Source organism: Schistocerca americana, chromosome 6 (assembly GCF_021461395.2).
Source record: "Schistocerca americana isolate TAMUIC-IGC-003095 chromosome 6, iqSchAmer2.1, whole genome shotgun sequence".
Lineage (NCBI taxonomy): Eukaryota > Metazoa > Arthropoda > Insecta > Orthoptera > Acrididae > Schistocerca > Schistocerca americana.
The window spans coordinates 58,399,921-58,412,836 of record NC_060124.1 but is presented as its reverse complement, the minus strand read 5'-3'; the positions used below and the strand labels follow the sequence as shown (position 1 = coordinate 58,412,836).

Genomic DNA, 12,916 nt, shown 5'->3' with positions numbered 1-12,916 from the left:
ATTCCATATTGCTAGACGCGTGAAAGATCTCTTGCGCGCGTCGTTTGGTGATGATCGTGTGCTCAGCCATCACTTTCGTCATGCTTGGCCTCCAAGGTTCCCAGACCTCAGTCCGTCCGATTATTGGCTTCGGGGTTACCTGAAGTCGCAAGTGTATCGTGATCGACCGACAACTCTAAGGATGCTGAAAGACAACATCCGACGCCAATGCCTCACCATAACTCCGGACCTGCTTTACAGTGCCGTTCACAACATTATTCCTCGACTACAGCTATTGTTGAGGAATGATGGTGGACATATTGAGTATTTCGTGTAAAGAACACCATCTTTGCTTTGTCTTCCTTTGTTATGCTAATTATTGCTATTCTGATCAGATGAAGCGCCATCTGTCGGACATTTTTTGAACTTTTGTATTTTTTATTTTTTATTTTTTTTTTTTTTTTTTGTTCTAATAAAACCGCCGACGGTGGTGGCCAAGCGGTTCTAGGCGCTTCAGTCCGGAACCGCGGGACTGCTACGGTCGCAGGTTCGAATCCTGCCTCGGGCATAGATGTGTGTGATGTCCTTAGGTTAGTTAGGTTTAGATAGTTCTAAGTTCTAGGGGACTGATGACCTCAGATGTTAAGTCCCATAGTACTCAGAGCCATTTGAACCAATAGAACCGCATGTCATTCCAAGTATGTGTGTCAATTTGTACCTCTCTATCTGTATTATTCCGTGATTTATTCAGTTTTCAAATATACACTGACTTTTTGATCAGCTGGTAGCTTCTGTTTTTTCCCTCAGCGTTCAAGCTTACAGCAAATTTCTGCAGAGTTTGTACAACGGTTTAGCCGTGAAAGCGTAAGAGACAGAGTTAGTTTAGGGTTTATAATATTAGTATGGACGAAAACTTTCTTGCCACTGAAACTAGCAACTGGTATAAGGTTCCGGGTTCCGGGAACGCAGCGAGCTGCCGATGTGTAAGCAAGTTGTGTGGGAAGGTATCGGCGGCCCTTATTGTGTGTTGTAGGGCGCTGGTACGGAGCGAAGCAGAGAGACGCGGCCGGCAGCGCAGACGCCACGCCGCGCCACGCCCTTTGAGGCCAGCGCGCCGCGCCGCGGCCTGTTATTCCGAGCTTCTCGCTGCCGGCGCCACGGCGCGCCCTTCCGGGGCTGCGCCGCTCCGCTCTGCGCGGCTGTATTTGTCGCCTCGCGCAGCGCCGCTATCTGCCCGCGGCGCCAGCTATCTCTGTGTGCGTGGCGCGCGCCGGGCCGGGCCGTTCTCGGCGCCTCCGCTTCGCCCGCTCTCCGCCGCCGCCGCCGCCCCCGCCCCTCCGCGCCTCCGCGCCTCCGCGGGCAGCCAGATGGCACGGCTCACTGCCGCTGCAGCTCCCGCGCCGGCGCAGCGCGCGGACGAGGCCACCGCCGCGCCGCGCAGAGGACCCGAGCGGAGCGGAGCGGATAATAAAAGGCAGCCGCAGCCGTGGCGCGGCGAGGCGAGGCGAGGCCTTCTAATTGCCTCTCCGGGAGGCGCGCGCGCCGACCGCCGCCGCGTAGCGTACAGTCCGCTCTGCTCACTGCGGGCGCCCCCGGCTTGCCGGCCGCGCGCTGCGTATCTGCGCTGCGCTCGCTCAGAACCGAAGCCGACGTAATGTGGCGCACTCTGGCAGTGACTTCCCACATTCGTTTTCCGACTGTCGTCGGTTGGTTGGTTTTGGGGTTTGATGCGGGCTAAACATCGAGGTCTTCAGTCCCCAGTTCCAAACAGACAGGGTACATCGAGAAAGACAATCTCAATAAGCTAGCGTACGATTTACATATGAAGTTAGGTAACCTATTGTCGCCACTGCGGTTTACACAAACTGAATATTTTCTTGTGTAGTGGTCAATCCAAGGATTGGTTTACAACAGTTATAATGGCAGCTTGTCTCCATTCTGTGCGTCTTTCAGCTTTTCTCTTCATTTCTTTATAGGTGTTACATCCCACATCTTTCACGATTTGATCCATGTACCTCAGTCGTGGTCTTCCTCTTGGTCTTTTTCCCTCGACATATCCCTCTATGATTGTGTTCAGGAGTCCTTTATGTCTTAATAGATGGCCTGTAAATTGCACTCTTCTTTTAACGATGAAACTCCAGAAGCTTCTCTTCTCACCTGCTCTTTCCAGAACCATTTCGTTTGTCACCTTGTCGATACATTTTATTTTGAGCATGCGTCTATAGCACCACATTTGAAAAGAATTTAGCTTCTGGTCTTCCTCCGTCCCGAGAGTCCATGTTTCACACCCATAGCATGCCACACTCCACACATTGTTGATTTCAAAAATCTTTTCCTGATTTCAAGGCTGATGCTCTTAGATGTTAATATGTTTTTCTTCTTGTGGCCGGCCGAAGTGGCCGTGCGGTTAAAGGCGCTGCAGTCTGGAACCGCAAGACCGCTACGGTCGCAGGTTCGAACCTGCCTCGGGCATGGATGTTTGTGATGTCCTTAGGTTAGTTAGGTTTAACTAGTTCTAAGTTCTAGGGAACTAATAACCTCAGCAGTTGAGTCCCATAGTGCTCAGAGCCATTTGAACCATTTTTTTCTTCTTGTTAAAAGCAGCCTCTGCTTGAGCTATTCTACTTCTCACTTCTGCCTTGCTCCTTCCATCCCTGGTAATATTACTGCCCAGAGAAATAAATTTATCAACTTGTTCAAGCAGTTCATTGCCTACATGAACTTGGATTTTCACTTGATCTTCTTTGTCGCATGCCATTGGTTTTGTTTTTGCTTTATTAATTCTCATATTATATTCTTCACCCATAACTTTATCCATTCTATTCAGTAGGACTACAAGATCTTCTTCACTTTCAGCCAGGACAGCTATATCATCGGCATATCTTATATCTGTTCGTTGGCCATGAATTACTACACCTGTCTGTGAATTTTCCCTTACTTTTTTCAGCGCCTCTTCAATGTATACGTTAAAGATAACAGGGGATAGTGCGCAACCTTGTCGGACACCTTTCCGTATCTGCACCTCTTCTTGTTTTGTCCGTCCACGGATAACTGCTGTCTCGTTTTTGTACAGCTTCCATATCATTTTTCTATCTTTATGGTCTATTCCTACTTTCTTGAGTACCTCAAACATCTTATCCCATTTAACATTATCAAAGGCTTTCTCTATATCTACGAAAGCTATGTATGTTTTCAGGTTCTTATCTAGTCCTTTCTCTATTATTAGTTTTAGAGAAAATATTGCTTCTCTGGTTCCTCTATCTTTCCGGAATCGAAACTGGTCTTCGGAGAGTGTAGCTTCGACTTTTTGAATATAGCCCATCAGAAATTAATAAGTTCAGATTTCCCCTAACGGCTACCTCCCATTCTGCTCGACGGTACCCCAATACCATATCAGAAAACAGTCAAGAACTTGAGTGTAACTTTGGATGAGCATCTCAGCTGGGCGGAGAATACAGTCGCAGTGTGCCGAAAGACGTCTGCTTGTCTCTATGCCCTCAAAAAGTTTCGGAACATATTTCTACAGGACTTGAAACGCCAGCTCGTGCAAGCACTCGTTCTACCGAACCTCCACTATTGTGATGTAATTCAACAAGGCATGAGTAGTGAAAACAAAAGACGGCTAGAACTAACCATGAATGCCTGTGTGCGTTACACCTGCAACATTCGCCGATATGATCATGTTAGTGCTTCATACTTCGAGCTAGGGTGGCTGCGGCCGGACAAATCGCGTGACTACCACACTCTATGTCTACTCCACCGACTCCTCATCGCGCAAGCGCCCCAGTACCTCGCTTCAAAGATTAAAAACCTGTCATGCCATCATAATCGAAACACGAGGTCACTCTTTTTGGTATCCTAACTGTGCCCACTCACAAAACAAAAACTTTTGCGAACTCCTTCTCAGTTGCCGCTGTCCGCCTCTGGAACAAACTGCCCCTTACCTTGCGCAACATTCAATCTCCTTCTGCTTTTAAGAAGAAGTTGAAGCATTTCCTATTATCATCCTCATAGCGTTCTCCACAAAATTAATGTTCAAGGCCAATCCTCTCATCTGTCAAATAGCAAAGCTAGCGTCTCCTATCTTGCTCCTGAGATGCCTTCCTCTTCATCTATCTCTATTAGCCACGCAGTCTTCTTTTCCTTTATTTTCCTTAATTATGTTTCATCATTTCTCTCTATTCTTCTCCTTCCTTCACTATCAGTCTCCCTCATACTCCCTGCTGCTAGCACTCCTATCTAAAATCTGTCTCTTCAATAATATCTAATTATAACAGTACTTATGATCTACGAATGTAAACTCTATATGCATATATTTTTCCAGGTGTGCCTTTGTAATTGTTTATTTCACTTTTTGTACTAGATGAAGTTTAACATGCCTACTAAAACATATGAATGTAAAATAAGTAGACTGCCTGGTTAGATGTAAGAGAGGGCCTGATGGCCCTAATCTTGCCAGGTTAAATAAATCAATAAATAAATAAATAAATAAAAATATGAGATTGGAGCAAGAATTCAGGTACTTAGGGACGAAATCATAAAGAGACGCAATAAGAAAATTACTAATCTCTGTAGAGCAATAGCAAAAGCAGAGAGGGAAACAGATAAAATACAGTATTTACATAAGTTTTATGACAGAACCGTTAACCTAACAGATATTGCCTTTGCTAATGAAGAGCAGAAGCTTTTGGATAAGGGGCTTAAGCATAATCCGCGAAAGAACTTGCGAGATCGAGACATCAAGAGAATGATCGCAGAAGTTAAGGTAGCATGTAGGGACGCTAAGTTAACTAAATTCCAGGAGACATGTATCGCCATCAAAGCCAAAGAGGCAATTGAATGCCAGAAAACATTACATAACAGTAAATGTAGTGAGATGAGATTAGTGAAAGAAATTAACTTAAAACTGGATTCTAACACCGCAATCGTGATTATGTCACGTAAGAGCAGTACCTCCGTTGTGATTTGCGAAAAAGATTATATAGATAAGACAATGCAGATTTTTCACGAAAATGGAATTAAAGAAATCAAAAAAGATTTATCAAAGAAGTATCAGACAGATTCAAAGGCGAGGATAGAAGCAATGCAATTTTTATTCACTCCAAATGAAAAAGCTAGATTAGTAAAGATGAATCCAAGAACACCAGAAGCAAGAGCGCAAATAAAATTGCACAAGGAGAACAAACCAATGCGTGTTATTTGTAATGGGAAGGAAGCCGTTAATGAGCTCTTGAATAGGGCTTTGTACCGTAAGTTAAAATCTGCGTATAATTACCAGCAAGTTTACAACGTAACAAACAGTGTGTGTTTCGCGAACGAAGTGAAGGACATTGCAATTCCAGAGGACGCAGTCCTAGCCTCATTGGACGTCGTGAACCTCTACACTAATATACCAATACCGGAAACTTTGCAAATTATAAGGAAAAACGTGATAAAAAAATAGGTCAGTGAGCATGGGTGAAATCGTCGAACTCGTGGATATGCTAGAGATCACATTGAGTTTTAATAGTTTCATCTTTAACGATAAAGTTTTTATTCAAGATGAAGGTTTAGCTATGGGAAACAGTCTAGCAAGCATTTTAGCTGACATTTTTATAAATGACTTTGAGAACAAAGTTTTCAGCTCTCTTCCAGAAATTAAGGAGAACTTAATTTATTACTGACGGTATGTTGACGACACTATTTTATTATTCAAAGGGAAAAAAGAAGAATTAGAGGAAATGACTAAAGTTTTAAACGAGCAGCATCCAAAAATTCAATTCACGCTAGAAATGGAAGACAATGGGCTGATTAACTATTTAGATTTGACCGTCAGAAAGGAAGGAGGCAGGGACGTTTTCGGCGTCTATAGAAAAGATTGAGAGGTGGCATGAGCCCCCTCTCATATTTCTATCTTACGATTTTCCTCTCTAATTGCATGCAGTGAAAAGTTGTTATTCCTTCACACGCGGACTTCCCACGCAGCGTCTCTCGTCACCCGGGTGGTCCGGTGACAGGCGGGCTCCGCTGATCTGGAAAGGGTTAAGCCGACGGGTGTGAGGAAGTCGAGTGAATGCTTTGCAGACGCCGACATTGTCAAAAGACACGCCCGGAGGGGTCTGAAGTAGCGGCTGGGCTAGAGGTTCCGTTACTTCGCAGAATCTTAGCGAAAACACTTTCTGGCGGGCTACCAGCCAGGCGTGGGAATGACTTGTGTACCCAGGCAGTTGTGGCGGGAAAATTCCCGCGCTTTCTGCAAAATAGTAACTATGATTGGCTTGCTCAGGGCATAGCTCCGTGACGTAGCAAAATCAGCGCAGAAATTGGCGCCAAGAATCTCCATTGGTGGAATGTTAGTGCTCCGGCAATGGAGTGGAATTTTCCGCCGGTTTTCGAATGGCTGATTGGAACGTTTAACCACGGCCACTGTCGTGGGGGCGGGAATGTTGTGTGTTCGGCCTGTAGGTAGTTGGCTCTCGCTTTTCGGTCGAGGGCGTCGAAGCAACCAGCCATCGCCTCCGGTACGCCAGCTCGTGTTCTGGCAGTTAAGAAGACAGTTTGGTAATGTATGTCCGCAGCACCGGCAGATAGGGATTTTCCTAGGTGATAATCAGAGCTCAGCAGAGCGCGCCTGTTCGTCTTTTTCTAACTTTGTTCTGTCTTGAGTAGCAGCAATTAATGTTGGGTTAGCTGTGTGTCTCTCTTAAGATCTGAGTGGCAAGGAATTGGCTCCACATACCACTTCGTCATAAACCTCACAATCTAGTTTAGGGACAACTTCACCTTCACAGCATTTGTTTGAGTATCCAATTTGAGCCAATTTGATGTATTATAAATGTTTCATGTGTTTTTGTTTATTATTTTGTGTTTAGTCTTAATAAATCATATTGTTATTTTGGACAGAACTTTCATTCTGTTAATCGGTAGAGCAACCCATCATTTCTCACCACGTTAATGAAACCTTCCTTTATTTAACTTATTTATCAAATTAAATTATTGCAGGTGCCAAACTCTTTTCTACTCCACTTGCAGGGTTGATTACAGTCAGTTCGCGTATATTTTTTAATCCATGTGCAACAGCAAAAGTCGGAGTTAGAATAGGGGGGGCTTAGAGCATCATTTACGTATGTAGATTCTAGAAGAATTTAGTGTTAAATACACTGCTAGCCCCGGCACCTCGCAAGATACTTGCTCCGACAACGTCATAGAAGCGACATCGCACCACCCGACACAGAATAAAAGAGCGTACTTTCATGCAATGTGCAACAGAGCCCTGAGATTGCCACTAAAGGAAGATGAGTTGCAGAAAGAACTAGGTATTATTAAGCAAGCAGCAGCAGCTAATGGATACAGGACACAAGATGCTACATGTATGTTGAATAAGATCAAAAACAAGTCCGCGGGTATCCGTAACGATTCTAGGAAAATTAAAGTTAAGAAGAAGTTTGTCACCCTGACATACAAAGGGCGTGTGTCGGAAAGAATTGCTAAATGCTTTCCAAAAAACATCGCAGTGGCATTTAAGAATGAAGGGCAAATGGCACATACACTAAGACATAAACCAGCAACGACAAAACAAATGAAATACAATAACTCCGGAGTATATGAGATCAATTGTGCTGAATGTGACAGTTATTATATAGGACTAACAGGGCGGAATTTTGAAATTCGCTACAGGGAACATTGCAGTCATAGCAATCGAACAGCATTTGGAACACATGTAAAAGAGAGTAAACATGAAGTGAGTAATATAAATGAACAAATGGAGGTGCTACATAAATCTCCAAAAAGTCTCTACCTCAACGTGTTCAAAGAGATTGAAATATACGCTCATCAAAGAAAAACCCCAGGCCTACTATTTAATGAGCAAAGCGATTTTATGCACAGGAGTTATTATGATATTTTTATAGATCTGTTTTAGGCTTACTCTTGAATGCAACAGCACGCCCCAGTAAGAACCAGCTACAGCGGAACGGCCCTCAGCGTACTGGCGGTGAGGTGAATTGGGCGCGGCGAAAGAGGACTCGGCGTGGCGTTGTACACATTCTGACATAGGGAAATCCGCTCCACCACCAATCAAAACAAAGAAGAGGAAACGCACATTTTCGAAAGAATATCTACGTTTCAATTGTATTTTATGTTTCTTTATAAAGAAATTTTAAATTAGTGTAAAAATGTTATCGTTTCATGCTCCACTCAAAAAAAAAAAGATTATTCATATGTTATTACTCTAAAAATTGTTTTATTAAAAAGAATATTCGCCATTAATATATACGGTGAAATAATAACAGATGCACAATTGTTATAGGTCGAGGGCACTTTTTACTGTTACCAATCAGGTTACTCTTAAAAACTGCGATATAAGGTCTTAACAGATTAAAATTTACTTTACTTATGACAGCAAACCGATTGTTCTGTACGGAAAGGTTACTCTGTAACTGCACTATATGGTATGTTGGCATTTAATACGTTCCAAAATTTCTTTTTGTAAACTAAGATATCTCTATCACTAACTGTATCTCTCTTATTAATTATATTTTTAACTTTGTCTAACAGATCTGAAGATGGCCAGCTAGCCCGAAACCGGTAATTGAAAATAAAGAATGGCGATCGAAGACTGAAATGCCATATTTTTTTTATACTTGTAAAAAGCCTATACAGTGAAAGCGTAACCTCTGCACCCAGAGGTAGGGAACACCGAGGGGTACAGAGCTAAAATGAACACCACAGTAACACAAAATAGAGGACACCTAAAAGGAGCAGAGCAAATGGTTGACTAGAGTAAAACAGACTACAGTGGTTGATAGATCAGGTAAAATGTTAACCACTCAACGACAAACGAAGAACCTTCAGCTGAAAAGCGTTGATAGAAGTACCAACACAACTTGTTAGCATAAACGACACTATTTTGGTATCCACGTCACAATTAAAAGTCACTCGAGTGGGTGTAGCCTGCGAAATCATGCGAGAGCGCCCACACTAGAGCGAGTGATAAAACCCAGCTGCATGAATCAAAACTTAAAACTGAGTCAGCTATAGACTGACTACGATTAACCCTAAGTTTCGTACCAACATCATGATATCAGTATTTCGTCCTTCAGTTATTTCTTCACTTAAAAATGAACACAAACAATCACAACTACAAGAAACTTCATTTTTGTCCAGAGGTTACCGATTTCGGTCTCTTTCAGACCATCAGCAGACCTCACACCTGGTAGATGGTGGCAGTGATCGGACCAGGCGCTACAACTCCACGAACGTTAACTGCTGCGTCTACCAGCGTGGTGTGAGGCCTGAAGGTGGTCTAAAACAGACCGAAACCGGTAACCTCGTGACAAAAAGAAGTTTCTTGCGGTTGTGGATGTTCATGTTCATTTTTAAATAATAAAAAAACCTCTGTTCTCCGAGAAAAATGTTCTCAAAAATTACATTTTCTTTACTTACACTACTGGCCATTAAAATTGCCACACCACGAAGATGACGTGCTAGAGACGCGAAATTTAAGCAACAAGAAGAAGATGCTGTGATATGCAAATGATTAGCTTTTCAGAGCATTCACATAAGGTTGGCGCCGGTGACGTCACCTACAACGTGCTGACATGAGGAAAGTTTCCAACCGATTTGTCATACACAAAGAGCAGTTGCCCGCCGTTGCGGGGTGAAACGTTGTTGTGATGCCTCGTGTAAGGAGGAGAAATGCGTACCATCACGTTTAGGACTTTGATAAAGGTCTTACGTTAAATCAGTAAGCGGCTCGAAACAGCATATCCAGACACTACGGGATGATGATGGCATTGAAACAGAGGATGACACGCGTAAAGCTGAAATACTAAACACCTTTTTCCAAAGCTGTTTCACAGAGGAAGACCGCACTGCAGTTCCTTCTCTAAATCCTCGCACAAACGAAAAAATGGCTGACATCGAAATAAGTGTCCAAGGAATAGAAAAGCAACTGGAATCACTCAATAGAGGAAAGTCCACTGGACCTGACGGGATACCAATTCGATTCTACACAGAGTACGCGAAAGAACTTGCCCCCCTTCTAACAGCCGTGTACCGCAAGTCTCTAGAGGAACGGAGGGTTCCAAATGATTGGAAAAGAGCACAGATAGTCCCAGTCTTCAAGAAGGGTCGTCGAGCAGATGCGCAAAACTATAGACCTATATCTCTGACGTCGATCTGTTGTAGAATTTTAGAACATGTTTTTTGCTCGAGTATCATGTCGTTTTTGGAAACCCAGAATCTACTATGTAGGAATCAACATGGATTCCGGAAACAGCGATCGTGTGAGACCCAACTCGCTTTATTTGTTCATGAGACCCAGAAAATATTAGATACAGGCTCCCAGGTAGATGCTATTTTTCTTGACTTCCGGAAGGCGTTCGATACAGTTCCGCACTGTCGCCTGATAAACAAAGTAAGAGCCTACGGAATATCAGACCAGCTGTGTGGCTGGATTGAAGAGTTTTTAGCAAACAGAACACAGCATGTTGTTATCAATGGAGAGACGTCTACAGACGTTAAAGTAACCTCTGGCGTGCCACAGGGGAGTGTTATGGGACCATTGCTTTTAACAATATATACAAATGACCTAGTAGATAGTGTCGGAAGTTCCATGCGGCTTTTCGCGGATGATGCTGTAGTATACAGAGAAGTTGCAGCATTAGAAAATTGTAGCGAAATGCAGGAAGATCTGCAGCGGATAGGCACTTGGTGCAGGGAGTGGCAACTGACCTTTAACATAGACAAATGTAATGTATTGCGAATACATAGAAAGAAGGATCCTTTATTGTATGATTATATGATAGCGGAACAAACACTGGTAGCAGTTACTTCTGTAAAATATCTGGGAGTATGCGTGCGGAACGATTTGAAGTGCAATGATCATATAAAATTAATTGTTGGTAAGGCGGGTACCAGGTTGAGATTCATTGGGAGAGTGCTTAGAAAATGTAGTCCATCAACAAAGGAGGAGGCTTACAAAACACTCGTTCGACCTATACTTGAGTATTGCTCATCAGTGTGGGATCCGTACCAGATCGGTCTGACGGAGGAGATAGAGAAGATCCAAAGAAGAGCGGCGCGTTTCGTCACAGGGTTATTTGGTAACCGTGATAGCGTTACGGAGATGTTTAATAAACTCAAGTGGCAGACTCTGCAAGAGAGGCGCTCTGCATCGCGGTGTAGCTTGCTCGCCAGGTTTCGAGAGGGTGCGTTTCTGGATGAGGTATCGAATATATTGCTTCCCCCTACTTATACCTCCCGAGGAGATCACGAATGTAAAATTAGAGAGATTAGAGCGCGCACGGAGGCTTTCAGACTGTCGTTCTTCCAGCGAACCATACGCGACTGGAACAGGAAAGGGAGGTAATGACAGTGGCACGTGAAGTGCCCTCCGCCACACACCGTTGGGTGGCTTGCGGAGTATAAATGTAGATGTAGATGTAGATTGTAGCCTATCGTCATTGCGGTTTATCGTATCGCGACACTGCTGCTCGCGTTGCTCGAGATCCAATGACTGTTAGCAGAATATGGAATCGGTGGGTTCAGGAGGGTAACACGGAACGCCGTGCTGGATCCCAACGGCCTCGTATCACTAGCAGTCGATATGACAGGCATCTTACCCGCATGGCTGTAACGGATAGTGCAGCCACGTCTCGATCCCTGAGTCAACAGATGGGGACGTTTGCAAGACAACAACCATCTGCACGAACAGTTCGACGACGTTTGCAGCAGCATGGACTATCAGCTCGGAGACCATGGTTGCGGTTACCCTTGACGCTGCATCACAGTCAGGAGATCCTGCGATGGTGTACTCAACGACGAACCTGGGTGCACGAATGGCAAAACCTCATTATTTCGGATGAATCCAAGTTCTGTTTATAGCATCATGATGGTCGCATCCGTGTTTGGCGATATCGTGGTGAATGCACATCGGAAGCGTGTATTCGTCATGGCCATAGTGGGGTATCACCCGGCGTGATGGTATGGGGTGCCATCGGTTACACGTCTCGGTCACCTCTTGTTCGCATTGACGGCACTTTCAACAGTGGACGTTACATTTCAGATGTGTTACGACCCGTGGCTCTACCCTTCATTCGATCTCTGCGAAACCCTACATTTCAGCAGGATAACGCACGACCGCATGTTGCAGGTCCTGTACGGGCCTTTCTGGATACAGAAAATGTTCGACTGCTGCCCTGGCCAGGACATTCTCCAGATCTCTAACCAACTGAAAACGTCTGGTCAACGGTGGTCGAGCAACTGGCTCGTCACAATACACCAGTCACTACTCTTGTTGGACTGTGGTATATGTTGAAGCTGCATGGGCAGCTGTACCTGTAAACGCCGCCCACGCTCTGTTTCACTCAATGCCCAGGCGTATCAAGGCCGCTATTACGGCCAGTGGTGGTTGTCTGGGTACTGATTTCTCAGGATCTATGCACCCAAATTGGGTGAAAATGTGATCACATGTCAGTTCTAGTATATTTGTCCAATGAATACCCGTTTATCATATGCATTTCTTCTTGTTGTAGCAATTTTAATGGCCAGTAGCGTATCTCTCATTTTTTACATACCTTCTATTCCGTTGCATGGGATCCGATGTTTTCACCGCCGGCAAATGCATTTTATTTAACTTCGTTTACATGTGCCCTTGTGTTGACACAGTCGCAATTTCACTCAAAGCGGCCCATTCACAGGTTGAAGAGGCGGCCATTCTGCGACTGCGTGGCGGTCCATACCTGCGCCGTCGCCTGGCAGTTTTCAGCATGCCAAAACAGTAGAGAAAAGGACAGAGTGTGGTGGGGAGGTAGAGGTTTGGGCTAGCAGGTAGTGGTGCGCCGTTGGACTCGACGCACCAGGTCCCTCGAAAAAATTGTACATGTCGGTGAAAACCAGCTCGTTAGGTGGGCGGCGGGAAGGGGAAGGGGGCGAGGGGGTTTGCCGACGGGTCGAC

The 12,916-nt window shown here is 44.5% G+C and overlaps 1 protein-coding gene across 1 annotated transcript in view; it reads left to right on the top strand.

The window, feature by feature from the left end:
• The window catches only part of LOC124619957 (nematocyst expressed protein 3-like), a 156,686-nt gene extending 155,052 nt beyond the window's left edge, over positions 1 to 1,634 (top strand). Inside the window, exon 3 of the mRNA XM_047146620.1 lies at positions 1,013 to 1,634. Within this exon, the coding sequence (XP_047002576.1) occupies positions 1,013 to 1,634 (622 nt within the window). The remainder of the gene's footprint in view (positions 1 to 1,012) is intronic.
• Positions 1,635 to 12,916: the final 11,282 nt, after the last annotated feature.